We start from the raw sequence: 17,211 nt of genomic DNA, 5'->3' as shown, positions 1-17,211 counted from the left end.
ACATGTATGTTTTAATGGACACCACTGGTGGGGAATGTCTCAATTCATATACAGTGCATTCGGAAAGTATTCAGGCCCCTTGACTTTTTCTACATTTTGTTAAGTTACAGCCTTATTCTAAAATGTATTAAATAGTTTTTTCCCCTCATCAATCTACACACAATACCCCATAATGACAAAGCAAAAACAGGTTTAGAAATCTTTGAAGATTTATTTGAAATAAAAAAACTTTTATATCACATTTACACAAGTATTTAGACACTTTTCAGTACTTTGTTTAATCACCTTTGGCAGCGATTACAGCTTCGAGTCTTCTTGGGTATGACGCTACATATTTGAGGAGTTTCTCCTGTTTTTCTCTACATATTCTCTTAACCTCTGTCAGGTTGGATGGGGAGAGTCGCTGCACAGCTATTTTCAGGTCTCTCCAGAGATGTGAGATTGGGTTCAAGTCCGAGCTCTGGCTGAGCCAACCAAGGACATTCAGAGACTTGTCCCGAAGCCACTCCGGCGTTGTCTTGGCTGTGTGCTTAGGGTCGTTGTCCCTAAGGTGAATCTTCACCCCAGTCTGAGATCCTGAGCAGGTTTTCATCAAGGATCTTTTTGTAATTTGCGCCGTTTATCTTTCCCTCGAGCCTGACTAGTCTCCTGATCCTTGTCGCTGAAAAACATCCCCACAGCATGATGCTGCCACCACAATGCTTCACCGAAGGGATTGTGCCAGGTTTCCTCCAGATGTGACGCTTGCCATTTTGGCAAACTCCAAGCGGGGCTGTCGCGTGTCTTTTACTGAGGAGTGGCTTCCGTTTGGCCACTCTACCATGAAGGCCTGACTGGTGGAGTGCTGCAGAGATGGTTGTCCTTCTGGAAGGTTCTCCCATCTTCACAGAGGAACTCTGGAACTCTGACAATCGGGTTCTTGCTCAACTCTCTGACCAAGGCCCTTCTCCCCCGATTGTTCAGTTTGGCTGGGCGGCCAGCTCTAGGAAGAGTCTTGGTGGCTCCAAACTTCTTCCATTTAAGAATGATGGAGGCCACTGTGTTCTTGGGGACATTCAATGCTGCAGACATTTTTGGTACCCTTCCCCAGATCTGTGCCTCGACACAATCCTGTCTCGGAGCTCTACAAACAATTCCTTCGACCTCACGGCTTGGTTTTTGCTCTGACATGCACTGTCAACTGTGGGACCTTATATAGACAAGTGTGTGCCTTTCCAAATCATGTCCAATCAATTTTATTTACCACAGGTGGACTCCAATCAAGTTAGTTGCAGAAATATCTCAAGGATGGTCAATGGAAACAGGATTCACCTGAGCTCAATTTAGAGTCTCATAGTAAAGTGACTGAAAACTTATGTAAATAAGGTATTTCTGTTTTTCAATTTTAATACATTTGCAAAAATTGTTTTCACTTTGTCATTATGGGGCATTGTGTGTAGATTGATGAGGATTTGTATTTATTTAATCCATTTTAGAATAAGGCTGTAACGTAACAAAATGTGGAAAAAGTCAAGAGGTCTGAAAACTTTCCGAAAGCACTGTACGTTCTGCCATTAGTTTCCTCTCTCTCTCTTGCTCTCTTTCTCTTTCTCTCCTCCCTCAAACGGAATAGGGTATATTTGAGATGCACACCTTAATCTGTTATTGTCAGACTGCATTGTTGCAGTGTCACTCATCATAAATAAGAGATAATGACACTTCTATCACAGGAAACTGCCTCCTTCGCCCGCCTCCCAACCACGGCACAGTACAGTATTGCACAGTATAGCAGAGTGCAACGCAGTACAGTACGGCACAATACAGTACAGCACAGTACAGCTAACTGCAAACAACAGTGTAGCTATAGAAAAAAGCAAATGCTATGGTTATACAATTCAGCTTGTCTGTCTGTAATTTCATACCAATTATAAAGAACATCAGCGTTTGATGAAAATAATATGAAAGTATACAACCCTGCATTCTGCACACTCTGTACACAAATGTACGTTGTGTTATTCTTCATGCTGTTATTTAAAGATTTCTTAGCCTTCAGTTCCTCCCCCATAGCTCCTCCAGCCCTCAGCTCCCCCCAGTTCCTCCAGCCCTCAGCTCCTCCAGCCCTCAGCCCCCCACCCCCTCAGCTCCCCCCAGTTCCTCCAGCCCTCAGCTCCCCCCAGTTCCTCCAGCCCTCAGCTCCTCCACAGTTCCTCCAGCCCTCAGCTCCCCCCCACCCTCAGCTCCTCCAGCCCTCAGCTCCCCCTCCAGCTCCTCCAGCCCTCAGCTCCCCCTCCAGTTCCTCCAGCCCTCAGCTCCCCCCCACCCTCAGCTCCTCCAGCCCTCAGCTCCCCCTCCAGCTCCTCCAGCCCTCAGCTCCCCCCCAGTTCCTCCAGCCCTCAGCCCCACCCTCGCCCCCCCCCCCCCAGCTCCTCCAGCCTTCAGCTCCCCCCAGCTCCTCCAGCCCCCCCCTCCTCCCCCCACCCTCAGCTCCTCCAGCCCTCAGTTCCTCCAGCCCTCAGCCCCCCCCCCCCCCCCCCCAGTTCTTCCAGCCCTCAGCCCCCCCCCCCCCAGTTCTTCCAGCCCTCAGCTCCCCCCACCCTCAGCTCCTCCAGCCCTCAGCTCCCCCTCCTCCCCCACCCTCAGCTCCTCCAGCCCTCAGCTCCCCCCATCAGCCTCAGCTCTCCCCCATCAGCTCACCCGCCAGCTCCTCCAGCCCTCAGCTCCCCCAACCCCATTTCCTCCAGCCCTCAGTTCCTCCAGCCCTCAGCTCCCCCAGCCCTCAGCCCCCCCCACTTCAGTTCCTCCAGCCCTCAGCTCCCACTCCTCCCCTCCAGCCCTCAGCTCCCACTCCTCCCCCAGCCCTCAGCCCCCCACCCTCCGCTCCTCCAGCCCTCAGCTCCCACTCCTCCCCTCTTCCCCCCACCCTCAGCTCCCCCAGCCCTCAGACCCCCCCCCCACCCTCCGCTCCTCCAGCCCTCAGCTCCCACTCCTCCCCTCCTCCCCCAGCCCTCAGCCCCCCACCCTCCGCTCCTCCAGCCCTCAGCCCCCCACCCTCCGCTCCTCCAGCCCTCAGCTCCCACTCCTCCCCCCACCCTCAGCTCCCACTCCTCCCCCACCCTCAGCTCCTCCAGCCCTCAACTCCCCCTCCCCCCAACTCATCCAGGATATAAACGGATATCTCTGGCAGATGGGAGGGGCCAAACCTTGTTCAGTAATGTGATTAACTAGCAGTAGGCGGGCGGAAGCAACAACTAATGTGACAGGGGAGCAAGAATGTCTTGGGATCTTGAAATCCCCAAAATTTGACTGTGACCTTTGCATTGTGCTATACACTAATACTGTCATTGATTGCACCTGTCCCATTTATCAATATCAATCATTAAAGTTGTGTGTTAAAAATAGAGGCGGAAAACCAGGCCATCTGCCTCTTAGCATCGTGGGGCTGTAGTGAGGTTTAATCCAGATTACGGCTGACCGTATTTTTTGTTGTTGGTGTCTGTTCCCTAGCCGTCAGTGCATCCTTCATTACACACCCAAGCAGCAGCACAGGTTAGCTAGACAGAATATACAGGATCCCATTGGACTTAACCAATCGCTAGCAATCCCAACCCAACGGTAGAAGCCAGAGAAACAACTAGTCCTATTTACCAATAATATAATATCTGTTTATCCTAGTACAGCAGAACTCTATAGGGGATCGAGATGTTCCTAATCAAGACCATGATGCCTAACCCGCTGGCTGGTTTGAATCCTATGGGTGGAGGAGAGGAGGAAGCGGAGGCGGCCCCTGCAGACCCGGCCAAAGCAGCAGGGATGACACGCGAGGAGTATGAGGAGTACCAAAAACAGTTGGTGGAGGAGAAGTAAGTAACCTGCCCTGACTGCCTGAGTTACCTCCATTTTGTTTTGGTGTTGTTGGATCATGAGTGGCTATGAGACAACATGGCTGGCTAACCCTACAGAGTGTCAGCTCCACCACCCTTATTCTATCTGACCTTGACAAGCACCATGCAGAAATCTACAGGAAATCACCTTGCAAATGATTTGTTCATTTTAAATCTTGTTGTTTTGTTGAATTCATAACTTTAATTTATCAACATTTATTCCCGTTGTTACAGATTACAATTTATGTTTATTTTTGCGCTATTTATTTTCTTGAGGGTTTTGTCACTCAAGGTCAGAGCAGACACCTTAACTCCACGACCACCATTACACAATTCATCTCTGATCATTGACCCTCTGTTGTAATATCAACAATGTTGTTTTTGAAGCCACACTGGCTTACCGACATTGAATTTGAATAACACTCAAAAGGTCAGTGCTACAATAAAGTAAAATGGTCTGTAAAATGGTCTGTAATACAGTCTGTAAAATAGTCTTACATTTTGAAAAGTGAATTCAGTTCAGTCTAATTTAGAGCCTGAACTATTAAGCCTCCAGGAGGATTCTAAAATGGCTGCTGAATTTCCCCCATGGTGATTTAATTCAACTGCGACGTTGTAGGAGGAGCTTTGATGGTGAAGTGAAAAATCACAGATCAAAAGTAATCTTACTGTTATGTCTATCTCGAATCATTTCAACACTGTCCAGTTTATTCATCCATATCCACAATTTCAGACAGGTACTAGTTGACAAACAGGAGGAAGAGCTCATAACTGTGGTTTCACTGCCATGGCAGCCATTTTGTTTTATTATGTAAAATGATGTGGCTGCTGCCCAGTAGGGCATGTTCAGTCACTGTTCAAAACATTAACTCGCAATCTCTGGATTCTATTAAATTAGATTCAAATTGAATGTTACATCACAGCATAGTTGAAAGATACTGTATGGCGTGTAGAAATACAAAGAGGGTGGTCAGCAGAGATGGGTGGGATGGGCTGAGGGAAACTGAGGGTTGAGATGTGGAACTGGAGACAACAGAGGGAGAGTTTTTTTGTGGGGGGTTGGGGGGGTCTTGGATGGTTGATGGCCTGGCGGTTAGGATCTCCGGCCGGTGGCTGCTAGGTCGCTGGTTCGGGTCCCGGTTTTGACTTGGTGAGAGATCTTTTGACGTGCCCTTGAGCTGGGCACTTGACCCTGGTTGCTCCTGTGGGTCTCTCTGGATGGGAGTCTTTTAGATGACTGAATGTCATGTCAATGTTGAGCTGCTTCGCTGCGGGTAGATTGTATGTTTTAATATTCAGTAAAATTAATATTTTTTAAATGTATTTAAGCAATCAATAAATGAGTCCATAAATGTTACATTATTTGTGTGTAATAATTTTCTACATTGCACAAAATATAGCATAGCCTTAGCCTAAAACTGACATGTTACAAGCATTTCGCTACACTCGCAATAACATATGCTAACCATGTGTATGTGAACAATAATAATATTTGATTTAATTTGACATGTTGATGTTTTACAGAAATATAATCTTCTGATGGACGCATCAGCCAAACCAGATTATGTAACCAGATTATGTAAGCAGATCAGCCCTTCCTCGCATGATTTAGTGAACAATTCTGTTGTCGTCTGGTGGAAAATGGCCGCACACAGATCCGATGCTAAATGTCAAAGCACTTTTACTTAAAGCCTGCGGTTATAATGCATTATAAGTGTGTGTATGACCACCTTATAACCTTCTTGTATTCCTCATTTTGTGTTGGGTGTCTTCGGGCCTATGACTCTCAGAGCAGAGCAGGAGTTAGTGTGACGCAATGAGTGTACAAAACATTAGGAACACCTTGCTAATATTGAGTTGACCCCCTTTTGCCCTCAGAACAGCCTCAATTCGTCAGGGAACTACAAGGTGTCCAAAGCGTTCCACAGGGATGCTGGCCCATGTTTACTACAATGCTTCCTAAAGTTGCGTGAAGTTGGCTGGATGTCCTTTGGGTGGTGGGTCATTCTTGATACACACGGGAAACTGTTGAGTGTGAAAAACCCAGCAGCGTTGCAGTTCTTGGCACACTCAAACTGGTGTGCCTGGCATCTACTACCATAACGCGTTCAAAGGCACTTAAATATTTTGTCTTGCCCATTCACCCTCTGAATGGCACACACACAATTCATGTCTCAATTGTCTCAAGGCTTAAAAATCCTTCTTTAACCTGTCTCTTCATCTACACTGATTTGAAGTGGATTTAACAAGTGACATCAATAAAGGATCATAGCTTTCACCTGGATTCACTTGGTCAGTCTATGTCATGGTAATGTTTTGTACAATCAGTGTACTGTGGCTGTGTTGGGTAATTTGTCCTAATCCTCAATCTGGCCCAAACCCTCAATCTGGCCAACTAATAATCCTCACGTTTAATTGGCTAGGGGAAACAGTTCCCTCTCCACAGCGACCAATGAGGTTGGCACATATACATGCTGCCCTATATCCATAGACTTGAAATCACTGGCCACTTTAATAATGGAACACTAGTCACTTTAATAACGTTTACATTTTTTGCATTATTCATCTCATATGAACAACACCGTTCAAAAGTTTGGGATCACTAAGAAATGTCCTTGTTTTTTAAAGAAAAGCACATTTTATGTCCATTAAAATAACATCAAATTGATCAGGAATACAGTGTAGACATTGTTGATGTTGTAAATGACTATTGTAGCTGGAAACGGCTGATTTTTTTATGGAATATCTACATAGGCCCATTATCAGCAACCATCACTCCTGTGTTCCAAAGGCACATTGTGTTAGCTAATCCAAGTTTATCATTTTAAAAGGCTGATTGACTATTAGAAAACCCGTTTGCAATTATGTTAGCACAGCTGAAAACTGTTGTGGTAATTAAAGACACAATAAAACTGGCCTTCTTTAGACTAGCTGAGTATCTGGATCATCAGCATTTGTGGGTTCGATTACAGGATCAAAATGGCAAGAAACAAAGGACTTTCTTCTTAAACTCGTCAGTCTATTCTCATTCTGAGAAATTAAGGCTATTCCATGCGAGAAATTGCCAAGAAACTGAAGATCTCATACAATGCTGTGTACTACTCCCTTCACAGAACAGCGCAAACTGGCTCTAACCAGAATAGAAAGAGGAGTGGGAGGCCCCAGTGCACAACTGAGCAAGAGAACAAGTACATTAGTGTCTAGTTTGAGAAACAGACACCTCACAAACACCAATCTCAACGTCAACAATGAAGAGGTGACTCTGTGATGCTGGCCTTCTAGGCAGAGCTGCAAAGAAAAAGCCATATCTCAGACTTGCCAATAAGAATAATATAATAAGATGGGCAAAAGAACACAGACACTGAACAGAGGAACTCTGCCTAGAAGGCCAGCATCCCGGAGTCGCCTCTTCACTGTTGGTAATCGAACCCACAAATGCTGATGCTCCAGATACTCAACTAGTCTAAAGAAGGTTTTATTGCTTCTTTAATTAGCACAACAGTTTCCAGCTGTGCTAACATAATTGCAAAAGGGTTTTCTAATGATCAATTAGCCTTTTAAAATGATAAACTTGGATTAGCTAACACAACGTGCCATTGGAAGACAGGAGTGATGGTTGCTGATAATGGGCAACTGTACACCTATGTAGATATTCCATTAAAAAAAAACGTTTCCAGCTACAACAGTCATTTACAACATTAACAATGTCTACACTGTATTTCTGTTATTTTAATGGACAAAAACAAGGACATGTCTAAGTGACCCCAAACTGTTGAACGGTAGTGTACATACTGTATTCTATTACGTTCTATATTCTTAGTCTATGCCGCTCTGACATTGCTCATCCAAATATTTATTTCCTTTACTTTAGATTTGTGTGTATTGGGTATATGTTGTGAAATAGTTCGATATTACTTGTTAGATATTACTGCACTGTTGGAGCTAGAAACACAAGCATTTTCGCTACAACCGCAATAACATCTGCTAAACACCTGTATGTGACCAATAACATTTTATTTGAACATAGCCAAGAGAATTGTTGTGTTGTGTACTACTTTTGAACAGGGCCCTCGGGAATCCCATAGGGCTCTGGCCAAAAGTAATAATATAGTGTATTGTCACATACACCCGATAAGTGCAGTGAAATGTGTTGTATTTCAGGGTGTGCTCAGGTATTCAAAACAGCATTCTTCTGGTTATCGGCCCAATGCTCTAACCACTAGGCTAGTGCATTAGAGAGTAGGACTCTAACCACTAGGCTAGTGCATTAGAGAGTAGGGCTCTAACCACTAGGCTAGTGCATTAGAGAATAGGGCTCTAACTGCTAGGCTAGTGCATTATATAGAGAATAGGGCTCTAACTGCTAGACTAGTGCATTAGAGAGTAGGGCTCTAACTGCTAGGCTAGTGCATTAGAGAGTAGGGCTCTAACCACTAGGCTAGTGCATTAGAGAGTAGGGCTCTAACTGCTAGGCTAGTGCATTATATAGAGAATAGGGCTCTAACTGCTAGACTAGTGCATTAGAGAGTAGGGCTCTAACCACTAGGCTAGTGCATTATATAGAGAATTGGGCTCTAACTGCTAGGCTAGTGCATTATATAAAGAATAGGGCTCTAACTGCTAGACTAGTGCATTAGAGAGTAGGGCTCTAACTGCTAGGCTAGTGCATTAGAGAGTAGGGCTCTAACCACTAGGCTAGTGCATTATACAGAGAATTGGGCTCTAACTGCTAGGCTAGTGCATTAAATAGAGAGTAGGGATCTAACTGCTAGGCTAGTGCATTAAATAGAGAGTAGGGCTCTAACTGCTAGGCTAGTGCATTAGAGAGTAGGGCTCTAACTGCTAGGCTATTGCATTAGAGAATAGGGCTCTAAGGCTCTAACCGCTAGGCTAGTGCATTAGAGAATAGGGCTCTAACCGCTAGGCTAGTGCATTATATAGATAATGCGGCTCTAACCACTAGGATAGTGCATTAGAGAGTAAGGCTCTAACTGCTAGGCTAGTGCATTATATAGTGAATAGGGCTCGAACCACTAGGCTAGTGCATTATATAGAGAATAGGGCTCAAACCACTAGGCTAGTGCATTAGAAAGTAGGGCTCTAACTGCTAGGCTAGTGCATTATATAGAGAATAGGGCTCTAACCACTAGGCTAGTGCATTATATAGAGAATAGGGCTCTAACTGCTAGGCTAGTGCATTATATAGAGAATAGGGAGCCACTTGGAACACAACCAAGGATTCTCATAATGATTATCCTAAAGTCAATACACTAATGAGTTGACCACGGTTGTATAATCTGACTGCCCAATGGCAATTGACATGCTACGGGTTGTTATGACATGCTACGGGTTGTGATGACATGCTACGGGTTGTTTAAAGCCATAATAATGACACAGGAGGAAAGCAGTTGAAACGTTGGTCTAATCCATTATTATCATTGGAGCCATAGAGTTTGCAGCTTTTGATTTTTCTAAACAGGAGGAAATACTGTATAAGCAGCACATTAGATGATAAAGTCATAAATAGTACAACCATACAACTACTTTATTATAGCAGCCAGCCCAGACATCCTCCATGTTCTCGTCAGCCCAGACATCTTCCATGTTCTCGTCAGCCCAGACATCCTCCATGTTCTCGTCAGCCCAGACATCCTCCATGTTCTCAGCAGCCCAGACATCCTCCATGTTCTCGCCAGCCCAGACATCCTCCATGTTCTCGCCAGCCCAGACATCCTCCATGTTCTCGCCAGCCCAGACATCCTCCATGTTCTCGTCAGCCCAGACATCCTCCATGTTCTCGTCAGCCCAGACATCCTCCATGTTCTCGCCAGCCCAGACATCCTCCATGTTCTCGCCAGCCCAGACATCCTCCATGTTCTCGCCAGCCCAGACATCCTCCATGTTCTCTTTTCAAATTCCGGAAGAATCAAATGACTGAACAGTGAGAGTATGTAGTGTGAACCTCCTTACCTCTTTACCTAAACCCATCTGATGGTTTACCCATGAGACATGCAGCTTGTCGTTAAGGTCAACCTCCATAAACGCTGCATCCTCTTAGCTTCACAGTATCATGTGTTGCATTAGTATGGTATATTGACTGTCCCTTTGGTTGAAACAAGATCATACTCAGACCGTTATTGTTGCTTGAATACAAATGAAACAAGTATACAGTATGCATGCAAATAAAGTTATCCATTGTGTGGTCACACTATATATAAATTCATTAATCAATCAATTAATCAATCATTTATTTTCTCTGTTGTTCAGGATGGAGAGAGATGCCGACTTCTTACACAAGAAAGCTGAGAGGGCAACTCTGCGGGTGTGCCTACGAGACAAGTACAGACTCCCAAAGGTGACAACCCCTTCCTCCTGAATTACAACCTGTTCAGCCCCCTGTGACAACCTATTCCTCCTGAATTACAACCCGTTCAGCCCCCTGTGACAACCTATTCCTCCTGAATTACAACCTGTTCAGCCCCCTGTGACAACCTATTCCTCCTGAATTACAACCCGTTCAGCCCCCTGTGACAACCTATTCCTCCTGAATTACAACCTGTTCAGCCCCCTGTGACAACCTATTCCTCCTGAATTACAACCTGTTCAGCCCCCTGTGACAACCTATTCCTCCTGAATTACAACCTGTTCAGCCCCCTGTGACAACCTATTCCTCCTGAATTACAACCCGTTCAGCCCCCTGTGACAACCTATTCCTCCTGAATTACAACCTGTTCAGCCCCCTGTGACAACCTATTCCTCCTGAATTACAACCCGTTCAGCCCCCTGTGACAACCTATTCCTCCTGAATTACAACCTGTTCAGCCCCCTGTGACAACCTATTCCTCCTGAATTACAACCTGTTCAGCCCCCTGTGACAACCTATTCCTCCTGAATTACAACCTGTTCAGCCCCCTGTGACAACCTATTCCTCCTGAATTACAACCTGTTCAGCCCCCTGTGACAACCTATTCCTCCTGAATTACAACCTGTTCAGCCCCCTGTGACAACCTATTCCTCCTGAATTACAACCCGTTCAGCCCCCTGTGACAACCTATTCCTCCTGAATTACAACCTGTTCAGCCCCCTGTGACAACCTATTCCTCCTGAATTACAACCTGTTCAGCCCCCTGTGACAACCTATTCCTCCTGAATTACAACCCGTTCAGCCCCCTGTGACAACCTATTCCTCCTGAATTACAACCTGTTCAGCCCCCTGTGACAACCTATTCCTCCTGAATTACAACCTGTTCAGCCCCCTGTGACAACCTATTCCTCCTGAATTACAACCTGTTCAGCCCCCTGTGACAACCTATTCCTCCTGAATTACAACCTGTTCAGCCCCCTGTGACAACCTATTCCTCCTGAATTACAACCTGTTCAGCCCCCTGTGACAACCTATTCCTCCTGAATTACAACCTGTTCAGCCCCCTGTGACAACCTATTCCTCCTGAATTACAACCTGTTCAGCCCCCTGTGACAACCTATTCCTCCTGAATTACAACCTGTTCAGCCCCCTGTGACAACCTATTCCTCCTGAATTACAACCTGTTCAGCCCCCTGTGACAACCTATTCCTCCTGAATTACAACCTGTTCAGCCCCCTGTGACAACCTATTCCTCCTGAATTACAACCTGTACAACCCTGTCACTAATCACTCTCTAGAGTAGATGATTTCAACTTTACTTTACTTCCTGAATTCTGCACTGTTTTATGTTATACTGTATGTTTACATACTTGTAGAGCAAATGTTAAAATAGAAAACACGTTCATTGCCAATAATTGCTCAGATGCAGAGACCTTTGGATGGAACAATGAGGTTATGTAATTTTACATTTCAAATTTATTTAACTAGGCAAGTCAGACAAATTAGGTGACAAAACAAATTCTTATTTACAATGACGGCCAACCCCGGATGACACTAGGACAATTGTGTGCCGCCCTTGTGACTCCCAAACACGGCCGGTTGTGATACAGCCTGGATTCTGTGTTGATGCAGTACCTTAGACCGCTGCGCCACTCGGGAGCCCAAACGTAGACTACAATTGTACTTCCTAAATTGAATGAATTGAAATGGACTCAAACCTCAACCCTGGTGAACAACTCAATGGTTGAGCCTGACCTGCAGTGGTTGATGTTTACAGGCTAGACGCTGTTTTTATCCCTTGGCCTAGTACTTGGGCAGTTTACTTTAGGCCGTACAGCGGGAGGTGGAGGTGGCTAACTGCCAGCAGATTACAGTGAAGGCAAGATGTTCCATGAAAGACCTGGAGACTTGACATGGTGTCCTATATTGTGCTGTGGGCTTAAAACAAGACCAGAAGCCATCTGCTCTGCTAGGTGTTAATGTGGCTCTGGGGAGTGAAGACAGTGCTGGTTGAGCGACGTTGACAGCCACATCTAGGTTAGATTCTGTAGAATAATCTACTGTTTGGATCTATTGGGATCTATTGAAAGCTGCTTGATCAGGAAGTTATTTTTAACCAGTTGTTATGACGAGCGGAAATAAGGTACAGTTCGATTTCTGATTTTATATACGTCATTACTGAAAGAAAAGCGATAGTTCAATGTTTTTGAATGGATATATTACCACTACCATGTATAAAGCTCTGCTTACAGTAGCAAAAAGCAGAATATATATTTATATAATTTAAGTATTGAAAAGAAATCATCCTGACTGAGGTGAACGTAAATGGCTTCCGTGTTTGCTTTTTGCAGAATGCCTCTCACACGTCATTCAGTTCAATATTCAATCTTCTTGTTCGTTATTTTCATTTCTATATGTGGAACGACACTTCAGAATACTTCAAAACAATAGACAACATATTCATATATCATGAATATGTATAGATTCAGTTAGTTTAAATAGACATGTTTATGGAAAAGGCTATACAACCTATACAACGCCTATTGAGTCCAGTAAGTATTGTTTCACCATGACAGACAACCCAACATAAAGATTATTTTACATTTGGTTAAAGGCATTGTACAAGATAGTCATCACAACTGAGGAACACAATGAATGGTGAAATAACGTGATTGTATTTGTAACTGCAAAATCTGTCATGTTTAACTAATGGAATTAGTCTCTTGTGTAAGACTGTGGCGGACATCTTTAGAATCCTCACACCTGGCCGTCGTCATGGTTTACAACGGAAAGGCTAACGCAGGTTTCAGATCAGCCTTCCTGGAGTTTAGAAAATAGGTTCCAATAGGTTCTAGAATGTAGGTTTCAACAGGTTCTAGAATGGAGGTTTCAACAGGTTCTAGAATGTAGGTTTCAACAGGTTCTAGAATGTAGGTTTGAGGTTGTCGCAGTTTATTCAGTCAATCTGTTTCTTCTTCTTCTTCTTTATTGCATTAAGCGTGCTCAAACTAAGGATTCCTAAGTGACCATTTGTTTTTACTAGTGACATGTGCACCAGTGAGGTGTTAAAACGACACTCATCCCGTGCCTTGCGTGTAGTTGTGTGTAGTTATTGCAGGATACCAGGTTGTGTCAGAGGAACACCCTAAAAATGATCAAAGACTCCAGCCACTGTCTGTTCTCTCTGCTGCCACACAAGTGGTACCGGATCGCCATATCTGGGACCAGAAACTCCTGAAGTTTCTACCCAAAAGCTATAAGACTGCTAAACAGTTAATCAAATGGCTACCCAGACATTATGCTTTTCACCCCCTACTTATATGCACATAGTACTTCAATAAATCACATAACCAAACCTACATGTACATATTACCTCAATCAATCACCTAACCAAACCTACATGTACATATTACCTCAATCAATCACCTAACCAAACCTATATGTACATATTACCTCAATCAATCACCTAACCAAACCTACATGTACATATTACCTCAATCAATCACCTAACCAAACCTATATGTACATAGTACTTCAATAAATCACCTAACCATTTTACCTCAATCAATCACTCCAACAACCTCATACCCCAGTACACTGACTCGGTACCGGTACTCCTTGTATATAGATAGCCTTTATATACCCTCGTCATTGTTATTTAATCGTGTTACTATTTTTAACATTTTATCTATTTGGAAATGTTCTTACTTTTTAACTGCATTGTTGGCAAAGGGCTCGTAAGTAAACATTTCACAGTGAAGTCTACACTTGTTGTATTAGTTTAATTTATTTGATGTCTCTCCATGTTTTACTAGCTAATCTAACATCTGTCTGTACAGAGCGAGACAGGATGAAAGAGGTTGTCTGTCTGTCTGTCTGTCTGTCTGTCTCTGTCTGTCTGTGTTTCTGTCTGTCTGTGTTTCTGTCTGTCTGTCTGTCTGTCTGTCTGTCTGTCTGTCTGTCTAACGACGCTAGCTAATGTAACATCTCTATTGTTTCTCTAACAGAGCGAGCAGGACGAGAACATGATCTCCGTCTGTCTTACTAGCTGATGTCCTGACTAATAATAATATTACAAGCTATAAAATAAATATAATGTCTGTATTGGTCTCTACTCTCTCCAGAGCGAGCAGGACGATAACATGCTGGCCATGGCTGGAGACGACGTGGACGTACCCGAGGAGCTCCTCAAGATGGTGGACGAGGATGCCACGGAGGAGGAGGACAAGGACTCCATCTTGGGTGGCATTCAGAACCTCCAGAACATGGACATGGACCAGCTCAAGGAGAAGGCCTCGGCCACCGTGACGGAGATGAAAGCCAAGGCAGAGGAGAAATGCTCTGTCATGTAAATAAAATAAAATGGAAGATTTCACTTCATGAACAGCCGGTCCCAATTCCATCCCTAGCCCGATTCGATCCCTTGGCCCTAACCCTTCAATGTTTGCAGATCTGAAGGTGGAAGAAATATGGTGGAAGCTGTACCACCACACTGCCTATACTTATTAAGACCATTAGACATGCTAACATAAAGGTGTAAAGGAACAAGGGGGAGGGAAAGGGAGTGATTTAGGATCGACTGTAAACAAACCGATCCTATAAGAGTCTCCAATCTCCACCCAGCAGACCTGGGTCTAAAATAAGTATCTGAGCTATTTTAAAGCTCCTATACTCAACTGGTGGACCGCATCTATTTATTGTTAAAAAAATAGAACTCGATCGGGCTTCGACCCCTGGTATCATTTAAACACACATAAGACGTGTAGAATTGCAGGAAATTAGCTTTGAAACAGCAACAAAATTCTCTGCCCAATGTGAAATGTGTAGAATTGCAGGGAATTTGCTTTAAAACTGCAAAATTTTCTCTACGCCAACAAGAGGGGTGTGAACAGTTTGGGGTCCAATGGGTTGTGAGGTTGGTGTTTGTTACTACGCCGATAAATGACATTATCCATCTGGACCTTAGCCACATAGGAAATTTGTTTGACCGGACCTTCTCAACTAGTACTTGAGTACCCATGTTTTAAAGTCTCCTTTGAGTGTTTTGATTGAGCCTGTCTGGGGAGTGCCAAATGGACGGGCCGAGTTGGTTTGCACTTTTGGTACTATTCCATTGTTGGTTCCATAATTGTGCCAGGTAAGCTCAATCAAGCACAGCTGAAAGAAAACATATACTATTTGAACCCAGGTCTAAGAGAGTCCTCTATCTCCCCCTATCAATGATCAAAGCTGTGAAATCTGCTTGGCGACATCCAATGGTAGCAGGTCTTGCTGAAATGGAAGTTAATTTCCCAAACAACTTCTTGTGTGAATCGGTTTCTGTTTTGAAGTCTCCCCTTAATTTGCTGTTTGTATAACTTGTAAAAGTACGTATTTTTTGTATGTGTGTGAATGAATGCTGTTTTAGATTTGTTTCTCCCCCATTTGTGTTATTCTCCATGTTTCATCGGTTAATTAGGAAATTATGACACTCATGATGGCCACTTTTACACTTTATGCAACTGACAATATTTTGGACAGTTGCAAAATGCATTCTGTTGCATATCCTGCTCCACACATACAATTGTAAATCTTTGACAATCACCTCTATCAATGTTTATCCAAAACAACAAGCATAAAACAAGCCTGTAAGAGATAAATACTTGCAGTTTTGCACAATCCATCATTTAAATAAAATATATAGTCTTTAATCCATAATTAAACAAACTGTACATTAACATTGACCTACACACTGAAGTACTAATGTTAAGGATTTTGGATTATTCTAAAATATATATATATATTAAATGTAAAGTTATGTTGTGCTGTTAGAATTATACATGTTCATGCAGAAGCCAATGACAAATAAAACGACTGACTTGTATAAAATGACCGACTATTTGACATTATTTCTCTTATAGCTGTTCACAGATCCGAAGCCTTCTATTTACAAATACATATATTCCTAATGAGTGATATAACAGACAGAAATCGAAAGTAACTCTAGATTAGATTTTAAATATGTGAATTACACTAGCACACTATCAGAGGCTGAATAAAGAAATGGGTCTTCGAATCATTTGAGATTATTTAGCAACTGTTGTTAGGGTAGGTTAGTTTGGGTGAAGAAACCCTCCATCTTGTGAGTTTCACGTGAGTCCAATGTTCAGAATGCCTTGGATTGGGAATGTTCTGGTAAACCATTAGCCGTTAATAGGACGAAGGTTGCCGAGGAGGTTGTCCCACCTCATCAGGTTAACTGCTTATGACAGACTCTCAAATCATTTGGATTGGACTCAGTTAGCTAGAATACTAGACAAGACAAGTTGCGTTCAAGTTTCCACAGAAGGTTAGAGTTATATAGGGGGAATGGAAGACACGTTTTCTGTATTTTGATGAAATCATATAGCCAGTATTTTACATTAGAAACCCACACATCACATATTCCTCAGTGGAGTAGTTGGAACCCCCTCAAAGGTGTGAGATTAGATCATCACATACTTTTTTACTAGTGTGAGCCAGCTAGATGACTGGTTTTCAACAGACAGAGCAATGTCAAAGCCAAAGGCACAACGAGGTCAGAGGTACAATAATAGCATATAAAACCTGTTCTACATAATATCCAGCTATCAAATTGCTCATACGGTTGTCAAGGCCAAGGATCAATAGACTCATTGAGGATTTTTTTTTATTAAATTGAAATGCTTGACATTCATTTACTAAATGGACTTTAACAAAGTTGCCCCCCAGCCCTGGATATTGTAATTAATAATGTGAACTACAAATATGGTAATGAGTCAAGAGTCCAATAACCCTTTTATATCCAATATGCATCCCCTAATTGTAACTAAAATATATATTTAAGTTACAAGCTACAGTACATCGTGACTGCTAGTTCTCAGCACACTAGATCCTGCTCTCCTTGTGCAGTGCCTACCGGACTCTTTGGCAAACAGAGGATAATGTTACCTTCTGCAATTAGGAAAAGCTAAATAGTTTTAAGGGTTT

General features: G+C 43.4%; 1 protein-coding gene across 1 annotated transcript; it reads left to right on the top strand.

Annotated features, from left to right (window-relative positions):
* The first annotated feature begins 3,453 nt into the window (after nucleotides 1-3,453).
* Nucleotides 3,454-16,072, top strand: cplx4a (complexin 4a). The gene is made up of 3 exons (XM_055864275.1): nucleotides 3,454-3,839; nucleotides 10,128-10,215; nucleotides 14,349-16,072. The coding sequence occupies exons 1-3, from the start codon at nucleotides 3,679-3,681 to the stop codon at nucleotides 14,574-14,576; spliced, it is 477 nt and encodes a 158-aa protein (XP_055720250.1). The 5' UTR covers nucleotides 3,454-3,678; the 3' UTR covers nucleotides 14,577-16,072.
* Nucleotides 16,073-17,211: the final 1,139 nt, after the last annotated feature.

The sequence above is a fragment of the Salvelinus fontinalis genome, chromosome 2 (assembly GCF_029448725.1).
Source record: "Salvelinus fontinalis isolate EN_2023a chromosome 2, ASM2944872v1, whole genome shotgun sequence".
NCBI classification, from domain to species: Eukaryota; Metazoa; Chordata; class Actinopteri; order Salmoniformes; family Salmonidae; genus Salvelinus; species Salvelinus fontinalis.
This window is presented reverse-complemented; position numbering and strand designations above follow the sequence as displayed.